We start from the raw sequence: 17,028 nt of genomic DNA on the forward strand, positions 1-17,028 counted from the left end.
TCATACCAATTTCCCGCTAAACGAAACTGAACCTCTACAAACGGGTCATCCAACTCCTCTAGACGATCAATAGGTCGAGGAGTGAAAGTGAAAGAGGAGATAAACTCGAAAACCAACTCCTTAAACGATGACTGGAACGCAGCCTCAAACAACCGGTCCCATGGCGTATCGTGTCCGATGATCTCTCGAGCGTTGTCAGCCTCTCGAAGATCCTCTAGTATCTTCTAGTCAATCGCGACATGTCCTTCGATATCTTACGTAGCTTCTTACAGTGTCGTTGCGCTACGCTACCATCATCGAACTGCAAATAAGGGTGATCGAGCAATGGGTCAACCCCCTTGTCCTCGTCATGTGAGACCACATTCTATCTTCTAGTGACAATGACGTAACCGTTATCGGTTCCCCTATTCTTTACCCGATCCTTTAATTCTTCAAGGGAGTTAAATTCATAAAGAAAAGACACATGTAGACTTAGATTTATGGAAATGGACGTAACTGAGCTGTATATAAAAATTTTGCCTAGTTTAGGTGTGGCAACACGGGGCTCTTGTCTTGTGAACGAAAACCAATGACGGCCTCCTCGTTTAGGGCTGGCTGCAACAGTTTCTCGTAAGAATCAGGAATGTCTGACTGATCATTAAAATTTTCGCTGAAAAATAGTTGGCGTCCCACCACGACATTGTGACAATTTTGACAATGAGTGTTATTACATGTGAAAAATGAAATAAATGAAATGAGAATGAATGTTTCTCACATAGTCGCAGGTGATGGATGGTGTTATATAAATACCTAATATGCTTCGTATTGGGCAATATGGAGCATATAGACAGAAAATACAGACTTGACTTGGTATGCATGTGATTATGAGTAGGTAGCATGTGATTATGAGTTGGTATAAGGGAATATGCTTTTGTCTCCAAAGAGGAAACATGGTAAGCCTTATATGCTCCATATTGGCCAATATGGAGCATATTGTGAGATATTAGACTTGTGGGATTCATTCACTTTGCATTTGTTCTGTGTATGTACGATCAGGTATTACATAAAATAACTTTTGTGTATGATTTGGGACCTAAAATGCTCCATTTAGGCAATATGAAAAATATTATGGGTGTTAAAATAGATGTTTGGGTGTGTCAACATCACGGAATTCAATAAACGAATTTTGAGTACCATACAAAATCTAGAAAAATAAGAAAGGATATAGCCATTGGCCACATCCAACCACAAAAAAGTTAAAAGTTTTTATTTTTTTAACTTTTTTTACAAAAAAAAAATGAACAAATTTTAGTGATTAAAGTGGACCCTTTCGATCCTTCCTTACGTAGTTTTATATAAAATATCTTTATCTTGTACATGTTTTTATTACTAAATTTGTTTCAACCTTAAATTGGTTATAATAATATTTAACTGGATTAATTTCATAAATACCTTTACAAACGTTAGAAATATCATATATGTTCAAACAAAACTCAAATATAATATATGCTCTTATAAATTAATTAAAATATCATATACGTCCTTATAAAAAAGTTAAAAATATCATGTATATCCCCATTCATTAATAACAATTTAATAAATGACTATTTTACTGTTATTTTTATAAAAGTTTTAACTTTCATATACGCTCATTTTTTAACGAATAGACTATCATACACATTTCTATTACATAATGTGTTTACACCATATGTTATTATTTTAGTTTTGATAGACGTTTCTCATCTTTGACGACAACCAAATCGTCTCTTGTCACTTCTTCAAAATTGCGAACTCTTCAAAGGTTTATTGCTTCGAATGGTCTACGTTGTAAACATTTTATCGCATCTAATCGAATAAAGGTAATATGTTGATTTTTAAGTTGTTTTTAATGAATTAGAAACATATAATATATTAATAATTTTGTAAGAGCATATATGATATTTTAATTTTACATAGGTATATATTATATTTTCGATATTTACAAAGATTTTATTTTCTTTCTATAACTCCATGTTTCAGCCTAGGATTTCTCGTACAAACCGTCAAATCATTTCCTTCTTACCTTCTATATATCATCACCATATTCTATATTTATTTTTGGTAACCAAATTATTTATTATAATAAACTGTTTGGTTTTTCTATCACGATGACACTTTTCGATGGTTTATTATTTTCATAATAAAAAGTATTAATTATATTTTCTTTATTCAACTACTCTGTTTACGTATTAACATGAAAAAAGTTAAAACATTATTGCTTCCCTTGAATCTATCACGGGTCTACTGGTAAGAAGACTTTAGTTCTTCATAGATATTCAAGTTTAATCCTTTTTTTTGAACGGTCAACTAAGTAACGTCGGGTACTTCGTACGCGGCCCCCATTGGCTAAAGGTAGCCCGAGCCGGCCACTAGTCCGGACGGACGGAGCCCCTAGCGGTCCACCTGTTGAGGGATTCACCGGATAAAACCCGACCCCCACGCCCGCCAAACGACACGACAACGAGGAGCCGGTAAAACCGGGTGAGATCAGGACTCGAACCCTGGCAAGCCAGGGTCATCCCTCATATCTCCCATATAAATTGGTGGTAGTGAGGTTTGAACCCCCTACCTCTCACTAGTAAAGTGAGTGCTCTACCATTGAGCCACATCCAATTTATATTTAAGTTTAATCCTTACTTGTCACTTTTGATAGATTATGTCAGTGAAGAATTTAAGCTATGCCTTGAAAGGTTGTCAGTTCGAATCTCGATTCCATCCATATTTTAGTCCTACCATGTGGTAACAGTGGCTTAACAATTAACACACAAGAAATTCGCCGTTTAAAAAAATAAAAAAAAAAGGTATTGCTTCCATCGAGTGAGTCCTTCGTTTTTGTATTATAAAATCTGGCCACTAACTAAAGAGAACAAAAGTAGTTGGTTACTTTCGACAAATGCAAAGTAGCTGGTCAGGACTCATGTGCCAACTGTGTATTTAAAAACCCTCAAGTAGTTCCATTCCATACTGCTCCTCATCATTCTATTCCACTCAACAACAGTTTCACACGCACGAATGGCACAAGTGAAGAACAAGCAGATCGTGTTGAAGGACTACGTTAATGGATTCCCCAAGGAATCCTACATGCTCCTCGTTACTTCCGACACCATCAACCTTAAACTTCCAGAAGGTTCCAATGCTGTCCTCGTTAAGAACCTTTATCTGTCATGTGATCCGTACATGCGTGGGAGAATGAGAAATTCTAAAGGAAGTTATATCGATTCCTTCACCCCTGGTTCGGTTAGTAACATTATATATATTCATCGATACTTTCAACAATTAGTTTATTAAACGATTATTCTTAGGACTTATGGTAGTGGTCACTAAAAATTAATAAAAATACATACATTATAATTAGAAAAAATACATAATAATTAAACAACACTTTATTCAATAAAAATAAAATATAGATAAAAATACCATTCTCGATTCCATCGGTTTTTGACCTTTGTTATGACTGCAAACGTCTTGTTATCGCGAGCGATAATTCCTTGGTGTTGGTGCTGTGTACGATTCCCTTCGAAACAAAATAGTTCCAAATCGTGGTCAAAAACCCAACATTAGTTCCTCCGCGGGGTCCATGTCTTCGGACACATATACCCAAGCCGCCTTAGCTAATGCTGCTTCTTCTTCGTGGGGCAATTCGTTGGGGGATTTGGTTGACTAAATGGTTAAGTGTGTCGCAGGAAATGTGTATATTTTATTTTGGAAGAAGTGGGTTTCGGGGTATTTAATTTGGAATTTAGGAGATGGGGGGGGGGTATTATAGCCGTTGAATGACTATATTTGGTGTAAAAGCTACGCGGGGTTAGACCCTTGTGATTACCCGTCGCCCCACACCGTCCACCCTTATACTTTTCAATTTAAATTATACTAGGAACACCATAATTTTGTGTATTTAAATTTTAAAGTATAAAAATGAGAAATGAACTCCATATTGATTTTGATTTGGGGCATGGGTTATACTGCTTTGGACGTGTCACATTATAGATAATTAGTGTTGCTAAAATCTCTAGCCAAGCTTAAACTAGCAGGACCCAGACGAATAAGCTAGCTTGTTTAATGAGCATGAGCCTGAGCTTTACTTATCGAGTTCCCGAGTAGGCTTGCGAGCATAAACAAGCTTCCCAGTATTTATATAATTTTATTAACGCTTTAAATACATATTTAAATATTAAATAATCATAACTATTATACACAATTTTTTAACAACAAATTCACTTTTGCCTGGGAAGGTACTTTTTGGCAAACTTTCCCCTCCCAGGACTCAAACCCCTGACCACCCCATCAGAGCGGTGATGGCATTATATAAAATTATGATAAAAATAATTATTTAATATATATTATAAAATATATAAAACTAAAACTATAATATATATAAAAATAATCATAAATGCATATAAATTAGCTAAAGAATAATAAACGACCCAAGCTCATGCTCTGGAAATAGAGCTCAAGTTTGGCTCGTTTACAGTAAATATGCCACTTTAAATACTATTAAAGAACACAATGTGCAATTTCAGCTTATGTAACTTTTACCAATTTGCAGCCTATACAAGGATTTGGAGTAGCTAAAGTTATTGATTCTGGACATTCAAACTTTAAGAAAGGTGACCTGGTTTGGGGAATAAAGGGATGGGAGGAATACAGCATCATCAATAATCCTGTGGCTATATTCAAGATTGACGATACCGATGTGCCTCTATCTTATTATACGGGAATTCTTGGTATGCTTTCTGTTTAGGGGCATTTACATATATCCCTATGTAGAGTCATTTACATAAATTGATTTTATGTAGAGTCTTGGATGGTCTAGCTTATGGCATCTAACACAATAATTATTGTATCTGGCATTATCATATTTAGACATGTAAGTAAAACCAAAGTAGTTATTATATCCATAATCCAATAATATATTCCCCAAACCGTTAACCTTCACGACAACTGCACACTTAGGGTTGTAAACATGCCAAGCCACCCCGTAAGCAACTCAAAATAGGCTTGTGAAATGCTCGAATTTAGCTTGACCCTGAGCTTCACTTATCGATTGAAGCTGGCTCGCCAGCCTAAACAAGCCTATTATTTATTTAATATATTAGACATATTTTTACGTAATAATAATAATCGTATAAAAGATAATGATAAAATTTACTACATAATATATTGTGTCATGTAAAAAGTTATAATCACACATACATAAAAATATATATAAATCATAATTATAAAGTATATAAAAATAAGTATTAAATGTATGTAAATTAATTAATAGATGATAAACGAGCCGAGCTCGAACTTGAAATATTACGCATAAGCGGAGCTCGAGTTTTAGAAATAGAGCTCGAAGCCCGTAAGTTAAACGGCCCGAGCTTGAGCTTAATCGATGTGACATCTGACCCGATCCGACCCGACCCAGGTACCCGTTTCTCTGACCCGATCTCTTTCTGTTATGACTTAATATTTATTTATACTTATATTTTTACTTTTAGTAATAATAATATATATTTTCCTTCCCGCCTCTTTCTCTCTCTTTCTTTCCGCCGTCCCGTCCCTCTTCTCTCTTTCCGCCTTTTTTTCCCTCTTGTCGCCGTCCCGCCCTTAAGCCTTGTTTCCCTCTTTTTCTTCTAACTCTTTGCTTGTCCTTTGTTCCTTCCCGCCTAAGGTTGTCTGCGCAGCTCCACGCGCCAGACTCATTTCAAGGAAGCCTGCGTGAAGACCATCTGTTCCAGCGATACGCGAGACGAACTCTTCTCGCAGCGCGCTAAGAATTGTAATTCTTCTCGCAGCGCGCTAAGAACGGTAGTTCTTCCCGCGACGCGCTAAGGATTTGTAGTTCTTCTCGCAGCGCGCTAAGAATCGTATTTCATCCCTCGACGCGCGAAGAATTATAGTTCTTCCCGCGGCGCGCTAGGAATTGAAGTTCCTCCCGCGGCGCGCCTTAGCCTTCTCGCGCGCAGCTTTCTCGCGCTAGACTTATCTTTTCTTCTGTTTAATCCAGCTGTTTGCTTTTGTGATATCTTATCTTTTGAGCCGTTGACCTAATCTGCTTTATGTCTGAAAAGCCACTTTTGGCGCAGCATGCGCACCAACTCCATTGGTTGACAGAAAAAGTGACTGACATTATCTTTTGAAGATCTGCTTTTTCCATGCTTGACCAGTACCTTTATCTGACCCGCCCATGCCTGTTACTGTTCCCTGTCAGCTTTATCTTGCCCCCTGCAGCTGCCATATCTTTTGATATCTTTTGCTTTTGGAATCTTTTGCTTTTTGAGATCTTTTCCCCTTTTCTAGGGATTGTGTTCCCTAGGGTTTCCCTATAAATAATAATGTTATTCTTCTTAACACATCACACACAAACACTTAATTTAACCTCCTCCTTGCTCTCTCTGCCGCCTCTCTCTCTGCCTCCGTCTTCCTCCCTGTTCTGCCCTGCTTTTCCGGTAATATATATTATATATAATAATTTACTTATTAATTATGCTAACTTGTAATCAAGACTTAAAACAAATCATTAAAACAATAATCTTATTTATAGGTTAACTTGTGCTTGTTTAAAGTTGGTTCTTGCTTTATCTTACACCGCATCGTTTATCAAGTGAGTAATCTCGTACCTAATCCCTTTTTGCTTTTAATGTTTTGGGATGTTCATGTGTTCATACAAACTTAGAGTCTTAAACTGTTTATGAACTTTAGTCGCGCAGTATCCCATGTGTTGAGGACGTAGACTTGGCTGTTTATTTGTATGTGTGGATCATTAACCGTCTTGTCGGTCTATTCCGCAGTTCTCATGGTACCATTAGATGAACACGGGAGAACTATCGTTTATGATTTTCTCTTTTGTTTACACTTGCACAGTCTTTCTTGTTTGTGAGCTCAATTGTGAGCACTGGCAGTCTATGAATCTTAGAGTTGGTCCCGATCGGATTACACCCTTGTTGAAAACCAGACATACACATGTTGCGCGCAGATTTATTATTATCTATGTGTTGTATTAAACTTGATTTCTCACCAACACGCAAGTGTTTGACGTTTTATTTTAACACATGTTCAGGTTTGCAGTAGCTGTTTTGGAGCTTGTGGACACGTAGGAAGTTTTCTTTATTTTGGACCTAGATTAAAATGTATCAAGACAAGTTTTTGCTGTTCGAATAATATGATTTATAATATATTGATTTATGATGATTTATGTTATCTTATGTTTACTTTGCGCGTGCGCGAATGAATATATTTATTAAATATTGACACCAATAGTGTCACGAGTAATGAAACAATATGTGGCGCCCCGATGTATAATCCGCCTTTGGTCGGGGTGTTACAGATTGGTATCAGAGCTCGTTGACTTTAGGATAGGTGGTTAGACGTAACGGCCTAGAATACCTAAGAGTCCCTTCTAGCGCATGAGAGAAATCTCATGTTTGCGCGCTTATTGTTAATTACTCGTTGTTTATAAATATGCTTGCGCAGACGCAGTATATGATTTTATGTTTTATTCCGCGATATTTCGATTTTTGTTGAATTTCGATTTTTATTGATTTTTCTTACATATTCGTTTGTTGGATTTGAAAATCCGAAAAGTCATGGTGATACATGAATAGTTGATTTTCAATTTCCATCTACGAGTATGTTCTGAGGTTGGAGACTTGAAAAGTCATGGTGATACATGAATTGTCAACCTCCAATACTCATTTTCTTGTATATTTTATATTGAAGATTGAAAAGTCATGGTGATACATGAATCGTCAATCTCCAATACTCGTTTGCTCGTATATTTTAAATTGGGAATTCGGAAAGTCATGGTGATACATGAATTGTCGATTCTTGATTCCAATTTGTTACCTTTATTAAGTCTGCATTTAGGGTCATTTATTTTACTTTAACTTTTAACAGTAACTAACTTCGCGAAACAAGCTTTACGATGACATACTTTGCGCTAAAACCCAGATATTAACTAAAATTAAAACTTTTATAGAATGCCTCCGCTATCTCGCCGCCATATGAGGAGAGAAGCCTCGCGCAGACGTTCGCTGCAACGTTCCCAGGAAATGGCCGCCGCAATAGCCCAAGCCTTAAACCAAAACAATGCTAACACCTCCGGTTACAACATTAAGTCCTTTAACGCGGGTAACCCTCCAAAGTTCACAGGTCTTGAAGGAGCCACCGTGATGCTCCAGTGGCTTGAGAAAATAGAAAACACTTTCCTCCACACCCAATGCCCCTCAGACAGACGAACCCTATATGCCTCCAGTGTTCTGGAAGCAAGGGCGCTTACATGGTGGAATGGAGTAGCTCATGCGCGTGGCGCAGAAGCTGCTTCTAGCATGACATGGGAGGAATTCAAGGAAATTCTGACGCGAGAATTCTGCCCTCCCAACGAAGTTAAGCGCCTGGAGGAGGAATTTTGGAACTTGAAACAATACAGCGGTGAAGCGCGCGAGTACGCGACGCGCTTCCATGAACTAAGCATGCTTGTCCCTCACCTTGTTACCCCTTCCCGCCGAGCCATAGAGAAATTCCTTGGGGGTCTCCCCATGGAAATTCAAGATTCTGTATGGGCCAGAAACCCAGTAACCCTCTCTGACGCCATCGAATTGGCCGCTGTGCTCAGCGACAACCATGTCAGAGCAGGAACCCTGTTCCTGCGGGGATCTGAGAAGACCAAACTCACCAAGACTGTCCCTGAACCAACAGAAACCAAACCTGAACCCTCACACCATAACAACCCGAAACGTAGGCGCAGACAAGTTTACGCGCTTACCAGCCCGCCCATAGTCCAGCAACCCGCCTACCAACCTCTAGTATACGCGCCTAACCCACTGTCAGCCTACCCAACACCTCCTGTAGTCCACAACTATACCCTAACCAATCCAGCACTCCCTGCCCCGCCAACTAAGAAACCTTACACAGGAAACCACCCCTTTTGCCCAACCTGTAGACTCCACCACCCACCTCAAGTCCCATGTCGACTTTGTAACCGATGTGGCCGCGCTGGTTACCTTGCAGAAAACTGTAGAGTCCTTCCCGCCAATCCAATTGCGCCAACACCACCAGCCTACCCGCAGAACCCACAACCAACCTACCAAAACCCACGACTCAGATCGTGCTTCAACTGTGGTGATCCCAGTCATTTCCGGAACGCATGCCCGAGACTACAAGTTCAGATTACGCAAGCGAATCCGGTGAACCAGATTTCGAACCAAGTGACGCGCGGACGAGCTTTTAACATAACCGCGCACCAAGCGCAAGCGAATAATGACGTAGTTAATGGTACATTTTTGCTTAACGGATTTTATGCTTCTGTACTTTTTGATACTGGCGCCGATCGAAGTTTTATTTCTCGCGCGTTTGAGCAGAAGCTTGCGCGACCGCGCAACGACTTAAAAGAAAATTTTTCAGTTGAATTGGCTAATGGCGAAACTGTTTTAATTAACTCAGTGATTAAAGATTGCACGCTTAACCTTAACGAAAACGATTTTCTGATCGACCTCATCCCCATGCCTCTTGGAAGCTTTGATGTTATCATTGGTATGGACTGGCTCTCGAAGAATCGCGCCGAAGTTATTTGCGCCAAGAAGATGATTCGCATACCTCGAGAAAATGGTGATCTTCACATCTACGGCGAAAAACCCTCCAGTGGTCTTAAACTTATGTCTTGCGCCGAAGCCCGATGTGTATTGCATTTTTAGCCCATGTGGTTAAACCTGCTGAAGAAAAGAAGAAGCTTCGCGATATCCCTGTTGTGCGTGATTTCCCTGAAGTTTTTCCTGATGATCTTCCTGGTATCCCTCCCGCTCGTGAAGTCGAGTTCCGTATTGATCTTGTCCCTGGTGCTTCTCCCGTAGCTAAATCTCCTTACCGTCTTGCGCCCGCTGAGATGCAAGAATTGGCAAGCCAACTTCAAGAGTTGACTGCTAAAGGATTTATTCGCCCTAGCTCTTCGCCCTGGGGTGCTCCGGTGTTGTTCGTTAAAAAGAAAGATGGATCGTTTCGCATGTGTATAGATTACCGCGAGTTGAACAAACTCACCATTAAGAACCGGTATCCCTTACCGCGTATTGACGACCTCTTTGATCAACTCCAAGGTGCCTCTTGTTTCTCCAAGATTGATCTCCGCTCTGGCTATCACCAGTTGCGCATCCGCGATGAAGATGTTCCGAAGACTGCTTTTCGAACTCGTTATGGCCATTTTGAATTCTTGGTCATGTCCTTCGGTTTAACCAACGCACCCGCCGTTTTCATGGATCTAATGAATCGGGTGTGTAGGCCTTTCTTGGATAAATTCGTGATTGTGTTTATCGATGACGTTCTGATTTATTCTAAGACCAAGGCCTAGCATGAGCAACATCTCCGATTGGTATTGCAAAAGCTTCGAACCGAGCAGCTCTATGCTAAGCTTTCCAAGTGTGAATTCTGGTCTGATGAAGTACAGTTTCTTGGCCATGTTGTGAACAAGATGGGTATTCATGTCGACCCATCCAAAATTGAAGCAATCAAGAACTGGATTACGCCGACCACTCCTTCTGAGATCCGTTCCTTTCTGGGCTTAGCTGGTTATTACCGGCGATTTATTTCGAACTTCTCGAAGATCGCTTTGCCTTTAACAGCTCTAACGCACAAAGGTAAACCGTATATTTGGGGCTCGAAACAAGAAGAAGCCTTTCTAACGCTCAAGCGATTGTTGTGTGAAGCTCCTGTTCTTGCGCTACCTGAGGGTAATGATGATTTTGTCGTGTATTGCGATGCATCCAACCAAGGTCTCGGTTGTGTTCTTATGCAACGAGGCAAAGTTATCGCTTACGCATCAAGGCAACTCAAGGTTCATGAAAAGAATTATACAACTCACGACCTCGAACTAGGCGCAGTTGTTTTTGCCTTGAAGATCTGGAGACACTACCTTTATGGTACTAAGTGTATCCTCTACACTGACCATAAAAGCCTTCAGCATATCTTCGATCAAAAGGAACTCAACATGAGACAACGCCGATGGAACGAACTCATCAGCGATTACGATTGTGAGATCCGGTATCATCCTGGTAAGGCTAATGTGGTAGCCGATGCGCTCAGCCGAAAACCCTGCCAGCTTAACTGTATCTTGCCGCGCACGCAGCTTCACTTTGCGCCGATCCAAAGCAACCTTGAATCGCGCATTCGTGACGCGCAGCGCGCATCCATCAGTAATGGTAACCTTCGCGCCGAGTTAGCGTGTGGCGCGGAAGCGCATTTTGTGCCCAATCTAAGTGGAATTCTCTGTTATCTTAATCGCATCTGGATTCCCTTTGATGAGAATCTTCGCGCTGATATCCTGAGTGAGGCGCATAAATCTCGGTATTCCGTTCATCCTGGCGCTGATAAGATGTACAAGGATTTGCGCATTACTTATTGGTGGCCCGGTATGAAAAAGGATATTGCTGTGTTCGTAGCTAAATGCCTGACTTGTTCTAAGGTAAAAGCTGAACACCAACGCCCATCTGGTTTGCTCGAACAACCAGAAATTCCTACGTGGAAATGGGAATGTGTAGCGATGGACTTTATTACCAAGTTACCTTTGACAGCAAGTAAACATGATAGCATTTGGGTAATAGTGGATCGTTTGACTAAGTCTGCTCACTTTCTGCCCATTCGTGAAAACTACCGTGTTGAGCATCTCGCGCAGCTTTATGTCAAGGAAATTGTCTGCCGCCATGGTACTCCTTTGAGCATCATATCCGATCGCGATGGCCGTTTTATATCCCGCTTTTGGAAATCTCTCCAATCTGCTCTAGGAACTCACTTGGACATGAGTACGGCATATCATTCTCAGACTGACGGTCAGTCTGAGCGAACTATTCAAACTCTTGAGGATATGCTCCGATCTTGTGTTCTTGATTTTGGAGGTAATTGGGGTTCGCACCTGCCTTTGATCGAGTTCTCTTATAATAACAGCTATCATTCCAGTATCGGTATGGCCCCATTTGAAGCACTTTACGGTCGTAAGTGCCGCTCCCCGATCTGTTGGAGCGAAGTGGGTAAAACTCAAATCACAGGACCCGAACTTGTTCAAGAGACAACCGATAAAATCGCCAAGATCCGTGATCATCTGCTGACTGCCAGAAGCCGACAGAAGAGTTACGCAGATCGTAGGCGGAAGCCTCTCGAATTTCAAGTTGGTGATCTTGTCCTCCTCAAAGTGTCGCCCTGGAAGGGTGTTGTCCGCTTTGGGAAGAAAGGTAAGCTTGCTCCTCGATATGTTGGACCATTTAAGATTCTCGCGCGTGTAGGAAAAGTTGCCTACAGACTTGACCTGCCGCCCGCGCTCAGTAATGTGCATCCAACGTTCCATGTATCCAATCTCAAGAAGTGTTTAGCCGACGAGAACCTTCACATTCCACTTGATGAAGTTCAAGTTGATGAATCTATGCATTTCGTTGAGAAGCCTGTTGAGATTATGGATCGCGAGGTTAAGCAAACCAAGCGCAGTCGCATCCCTATCGTGAAAGTTCGCTGGGAGTCCAAGCGCGGAGCCGAGTTCACATGGGAAAGGGAAGATCAAATGAAGATAAAGTACCCGCACCTGTTCTCTGCGCAACCTACTTCGAGATAAATTTCGGGACGAAATTTCTTAAAGTAGGGGAGACTGTGACATCTGACCCGATCCGACCCGACCCAGGTACCCGTTTCTCTGACCCGATCTCTTTCTGTTATGACTTAATATTTATTTATACTTATATTTTTACTTTTAGTAATAATAATATATATTTTCCTTCCCGCCTCTTTCTCTCTCTTTCTTTCCGCCGTCCCGTCCCTCTTCTCTCTTTCCGCCTTCTTTTCCCTCTTGTCGCCGTCCCGCCCTTAAGCCTTGTTTCCCTCTTTTTCTTCTAACTCTTTGCTTGTCCTTTGTTCCTTCCCGCCTAAGGTTGTCTGCGCAGCTCCACGCGCCAGACTCCTTTCAAGGAAGCCTGCATGAAGACCATCTGTTCCAGCGATACGCGAGACGAACTCTTCTCGCAGCGCGCTAAGAATTGTAATTCTTCTCGCAGCGCGCTAAGAACGGTAGTTCTTCCCGCGACGCGCTAAGGATTTGTAGTTCTTCTCGCAGCGCGCTAAGAATCGTATTTCATCCCTCGACGCGCGAAGAATTATAGTTCTTCCCGCGGCGCGCTAGGAATTGAAGTTCCTCCCGCGGCGCGCTAAGAAATGTGATTCTTCCCGCGGCGCGCCTTAGCCTTCTCGCGCGCAGCTTTCTCGCGCTAGACTTATCTTTTCTTCTGTTTAATCCAGCTGTTTGCTTTTGTGATATCTTATCTTTTGAGCCGTTGACCTAATCTGCTTTATGTCTGAAAAGCCACTTTTGGCGCAGCATGCGCACCAACCCCATTGGTTGACAGAAAAAGTGACTGACATTATCTTTTGAAGATCTGCTTTTTCCATGCTTGACCAGTACCTTTATCTGACCCGCCCATGCCTGTTACTGTTCCCTGTCAGCTTTATCTTGCCTCCTGCAGCTGCCATATCTTTTGATATCTTTTGCTTTTGGAATCTTTTGCTTTTTGAGATCTTTTCCCCTTTTCTAGGGATTGTGTTCCCTAGGGTTTCCCTATAAATAATAATGTTATTCTTCTTAACACATCACACACAAACACTTAATTTAACCTCCTCCTTGCTCTCTCTGCCGCCTCTCTCTCTGCCTCCGTCTTCCTCCCTGTTCTGCCCTGCTTTTCCGGTAATATATATTATATATAATAATTTACTTATTAATTATGCTAACTTGTAATCAAGACTTAAAACAAATCATTAAAACAATAATCTTATTTATAGGTTAACTTGTGCTTGTTTAAAGTTGGTTCTTGCTTTATCTTACACCGCATCGTTTATCAAGTGAGTAATCTCGTACCTAATCCCTTTTTGCTTTTAATGTTTTGGGATGTTCATGTGTTCATACAAACTTAGAGTCTTAAACTGTTTATGAACTTTAGTCGCGCAGTATCCCATGTGTTGAGGACGTAGACTTGGCTGTTTATTTGTATGTGTGGATCATTAACCGTCTTGTCGGTCTATTCCGCAGTTCTCATGGTACCATTAGATGAACACGGGAGAACTATCGTTTATGATTTTCTCTTTTGTTTACACTTGCACAGTCTTTCTTGTTTGTGAGCTCAATTGTGAGCACTGGCAGTCTATGAATCTTAGAGTTGGTCCCGATCGGATTACACCCTTGTTGAAAACCAGACATACACATGTTGCGCGCAGATTTATTATTATCTATGTGTTGTATTAAACTTGATTTCTCACCAACACGCAAGTGTTTGACGTTTTATTTTAACACATGTTCAGGTTTGCAGTAGCTGTTTTGGAGCTTGTGGACACGTAGGAAGTTTTCTTTATTTTGGACCTAGATTAAAATGTATCAAGACAAGTTTTTGCTGTTCGAATAATATGATTTATAATATATTGATTTATGATGATTTATGTTATCTTATGTTTACTTTGCGCGTGCGCGAATGAATATATTTATTAAATATTGACACCCAATAGTGTCACGAGTAATGAAACAATATGTGGCGCCCCGATGTATAATCCGCCTTTGGTCGGGGTGTTACAATCGAGCCCCGGATCGGCTTGACTCGTTTACACCCCTATGTGCACTAGTCTTTAGAAGGGGCCAAGAGGATTCTTCATGTGTCTTACGTGTTACTAATAATGGGTCTGATCAGGGTTATATATGTTTTATCTGTTAACATGTCCAACCGATAAAATGAAGAAACAAATTGGTAAAAAGTACATGTCATACAAGTCAAAAGCCGCACAAACTGTACTTCTAATGCCTACAATCTCCTAATTATGTTATTTAAAGTTTAGATTATAACTGAAATAACAGTCTTTGTAATCATGCCTCACACTAATGATTTATAAAAAAGCATTAGACAAATAGTGCTTCAGGTCAATTCGGCCCGTTAGCCCAATTTGCCACCTCTACGGCTCTACGTTCAGTTCCTCATGATTTTTATCTTTGGATTGTTTCTAGGTATGCCTGGTCTCACCGCTTACGTCGGTTTCTATGAGATTTGTGCTCCAAAGAAAGGAGAGTATGTATTCGTTTCAGCAGCTTCGGGAGCAGTTGGTCAGCTCGTTGGTCAGTTTGCAAAGTTGTCGGGATGTTATGTTGTTGGAAGTGCTGGTTCAAAAGAAAAGGTCAGCGCACTTTAAACTTTTGCCAATTTGATGATTTTTAGTTTATATTTATGTAAATCATTTTTGTATGTATTTTGTCACTAAAGGTTGATCTGTTGAAGAATAAATTCGGATTTGATGAGGCCTTTAACTACAAGGAAGAGCAAGACTTAGATGCAGCTCTAAAGAGGTTAGCCTGATACATACTTGTCACTTGTCACCCAATGATAATAATAATAATGTTAAAAGAGAAAACAGCCAAACCTTAGAATGGCCTGCAGATTGTAATGTAATTATTGAAATAATATAATTATTCTATTCGTATCTGACACTAAATATTCATAATAAAAATCTCTAAAAAGGTTATGGACAAAATTCGTTCCGGCCCAACTCAACAAACAGTTTTGACCTGTTATAAAATGACCCTTCTATTCATACCACTTTTGACCCTTATCAGCAGGGGTGTAACAAACCGGGCTGAGCCGTGCCCAAGCTAAAGCTCAGCTCTTTCATAGATCCATTTCCAAAGCTCGAGCCGGCTTGTTTATTATTTATTAAACTTTTATAAATATTTTTATATACGTTTATAATTATAATTTTATATATAAAATAATATATATTATTCTGTTTTTATCATATGGCTATACATAACAAGAATTAGTATGTAAATATATCAAATAAAGGTTATATAAATAGTAGCGTCGCAACTCGCAAGCCTAGTCAAGCTCAGGCACGAGCTTGTTAATTAAATGAGCTAGCTCCAATATAAGCTCGAGCTTATTTAGGCTCAACTTGATTCAAACATACCATATGTGTTTATATAAATGACTATTTTGCCCTTAATACGTGGCAGGTACTTTCCCAATGGAATTGATATTTACTTTGAGAACGTTGGGGGTAAAATGTTGGAAGCAGTTCTCTCAAATATGAGTTTTAATGGTCGGATTTCAGCTTGCGGGATGATTTCACAATACAATCTAGAACAAGGAGAAGGGGTGCGCAACCTAACGCACATAGTAACAAAAAGTCTGCGCATGCAAGGGTTCATTGTGACCAATTACTTTCACATGCTTCCAAAGTATATGGAAATGGTTATGCCTTTGATCAAACAAGGAAAGATTAGTTACATTGAAGATGTTGCTGAAGGGCTCGAGAGTGCACCAGCGGCTTTGATTGGGCTCTTTTCTGGCAGAAACGTCGGGAAGCAAGTGGTGGTTGTGGCCCGTGAATGAGTTGACATTTTGTATGCTATATACAGCATGCATACTTTTTATGAACATGTCTGGACGGTGTATTATTGTTTTAATAATTTGGTCAAGAATGATGGGACTGGAAGCAATTAAATGTAGAAAATAAAAACTAGTGTTTTATGCTTTTGCTAATTTGATATTGGTCTTGTTAAGTTGTTACGTTTACGGGAGAAGTTGTCATATTTAGTAGTCGAGATTAACAATATGTTGCCATATATACCGCGATTTCGTGTTAATTCCCTCAATTTATAATGTAAATTATTTGTTTTCACTAGCTTCTTCTCTTTCAAATGAAACTAAAAACAATTTTCCGCATACACATTAAAGTTTAGCTAGTAATTTTACCCATGTGTTGCGGCAGTTTGATTCACACGTTGCGACTCTATATTCGAAAATAAATTCAAATTTAGATCGTTGTAAAATGAGCATAACTATTAAAGCGTATATACAAAAGTAAAAATATATCATTTTTGAACTCACTTAGTTTTGTATAAAATAAATATTAATACATAAACATGACCGCTTCGCAATAAACATTATCCTTATCCCCTTAGCTCGCTCTTCCTGAGCGTAATTGTTCATCAGCTCCCTGAGCTGGAGGAAGTTCCTAACCTGCTAAGAA

General features: G+C 40.0%; 1 protein-coding gene across 1 annotated transcript; it reads left to right on the top strand.

Annotated features, from left to right (window-relative positions):
* The first annotated feature begins 2,996 nt into the window (after window positions 1–2,996).
* Window positions 2,997–16,486, top strand: LOC143564889 (2-alkenal reductase (NADP(+)-dependent)-like). Its single transcript, XM_077052029.1, has 5 exons — window positions 2,997–3,255; window positions 4,565–4,742; window positions 15,011–15,177; window positions 15,264–15,346; window positions 16,010–16,486. The coding sequence occupies exons 1-5, from the start codon at window positions 3,031–3,033 to the stop codon at window positions 16,386–16,388; spliced, it is 1,032 nt and encodes a 343-aa protein (XP_076908144.1). The 5' UTR covers window positions 2,997–3,030; the 3' UTR covers window positions 16,389–16,486.
* The last annotated feature ends 542 nt before the right edge of the window (window positions 16,487–17,028 follow it).

The sequence above is a fragment of the Bidens hawaiensis genome, unplaced genomic scaffold (assembly GCF_021521415.1).
Source record: "Bidens hawaiensis isolate Kalapana, Puna unplaced genomic scaffold, B.hawaiensis_p1.1 tig00022174_1, whole genome shotgun sequence".
In the NCBI taxonomy this organism is placed as follows: domain Eukaryota; kingdom Viridiplantae; phylum Streptophyta; class Magnoliopsida; order Asterales; family Asteraceae; genus Bidens; species Bidens hawaiensis.

Bases quoted from the DNA above. Each gene is read 5' to 3' on its own strand.
- LOC143564889 (XM_077052029.1), top strand. From the start codon at position 3,031: ATGGCACAAGTGAAGAACAAGCAGATCGTGTTGAAGGACTACGTTAAT. The intron at 4,743-15,010 runs GTATGCTTTCTG...GATTGTTTCTAG, and splicing joins TTATTATACGGGAATTCTTG to GTATGCCTGGTCTCACCGCT. The intron at 15,347-16,009 runs GTTAGCCTGATA...AATACGTGGCAG, and splicing joins TTAGATGCAGCTCTAAAGAG to GTACTTTCCCAATGGAATTG.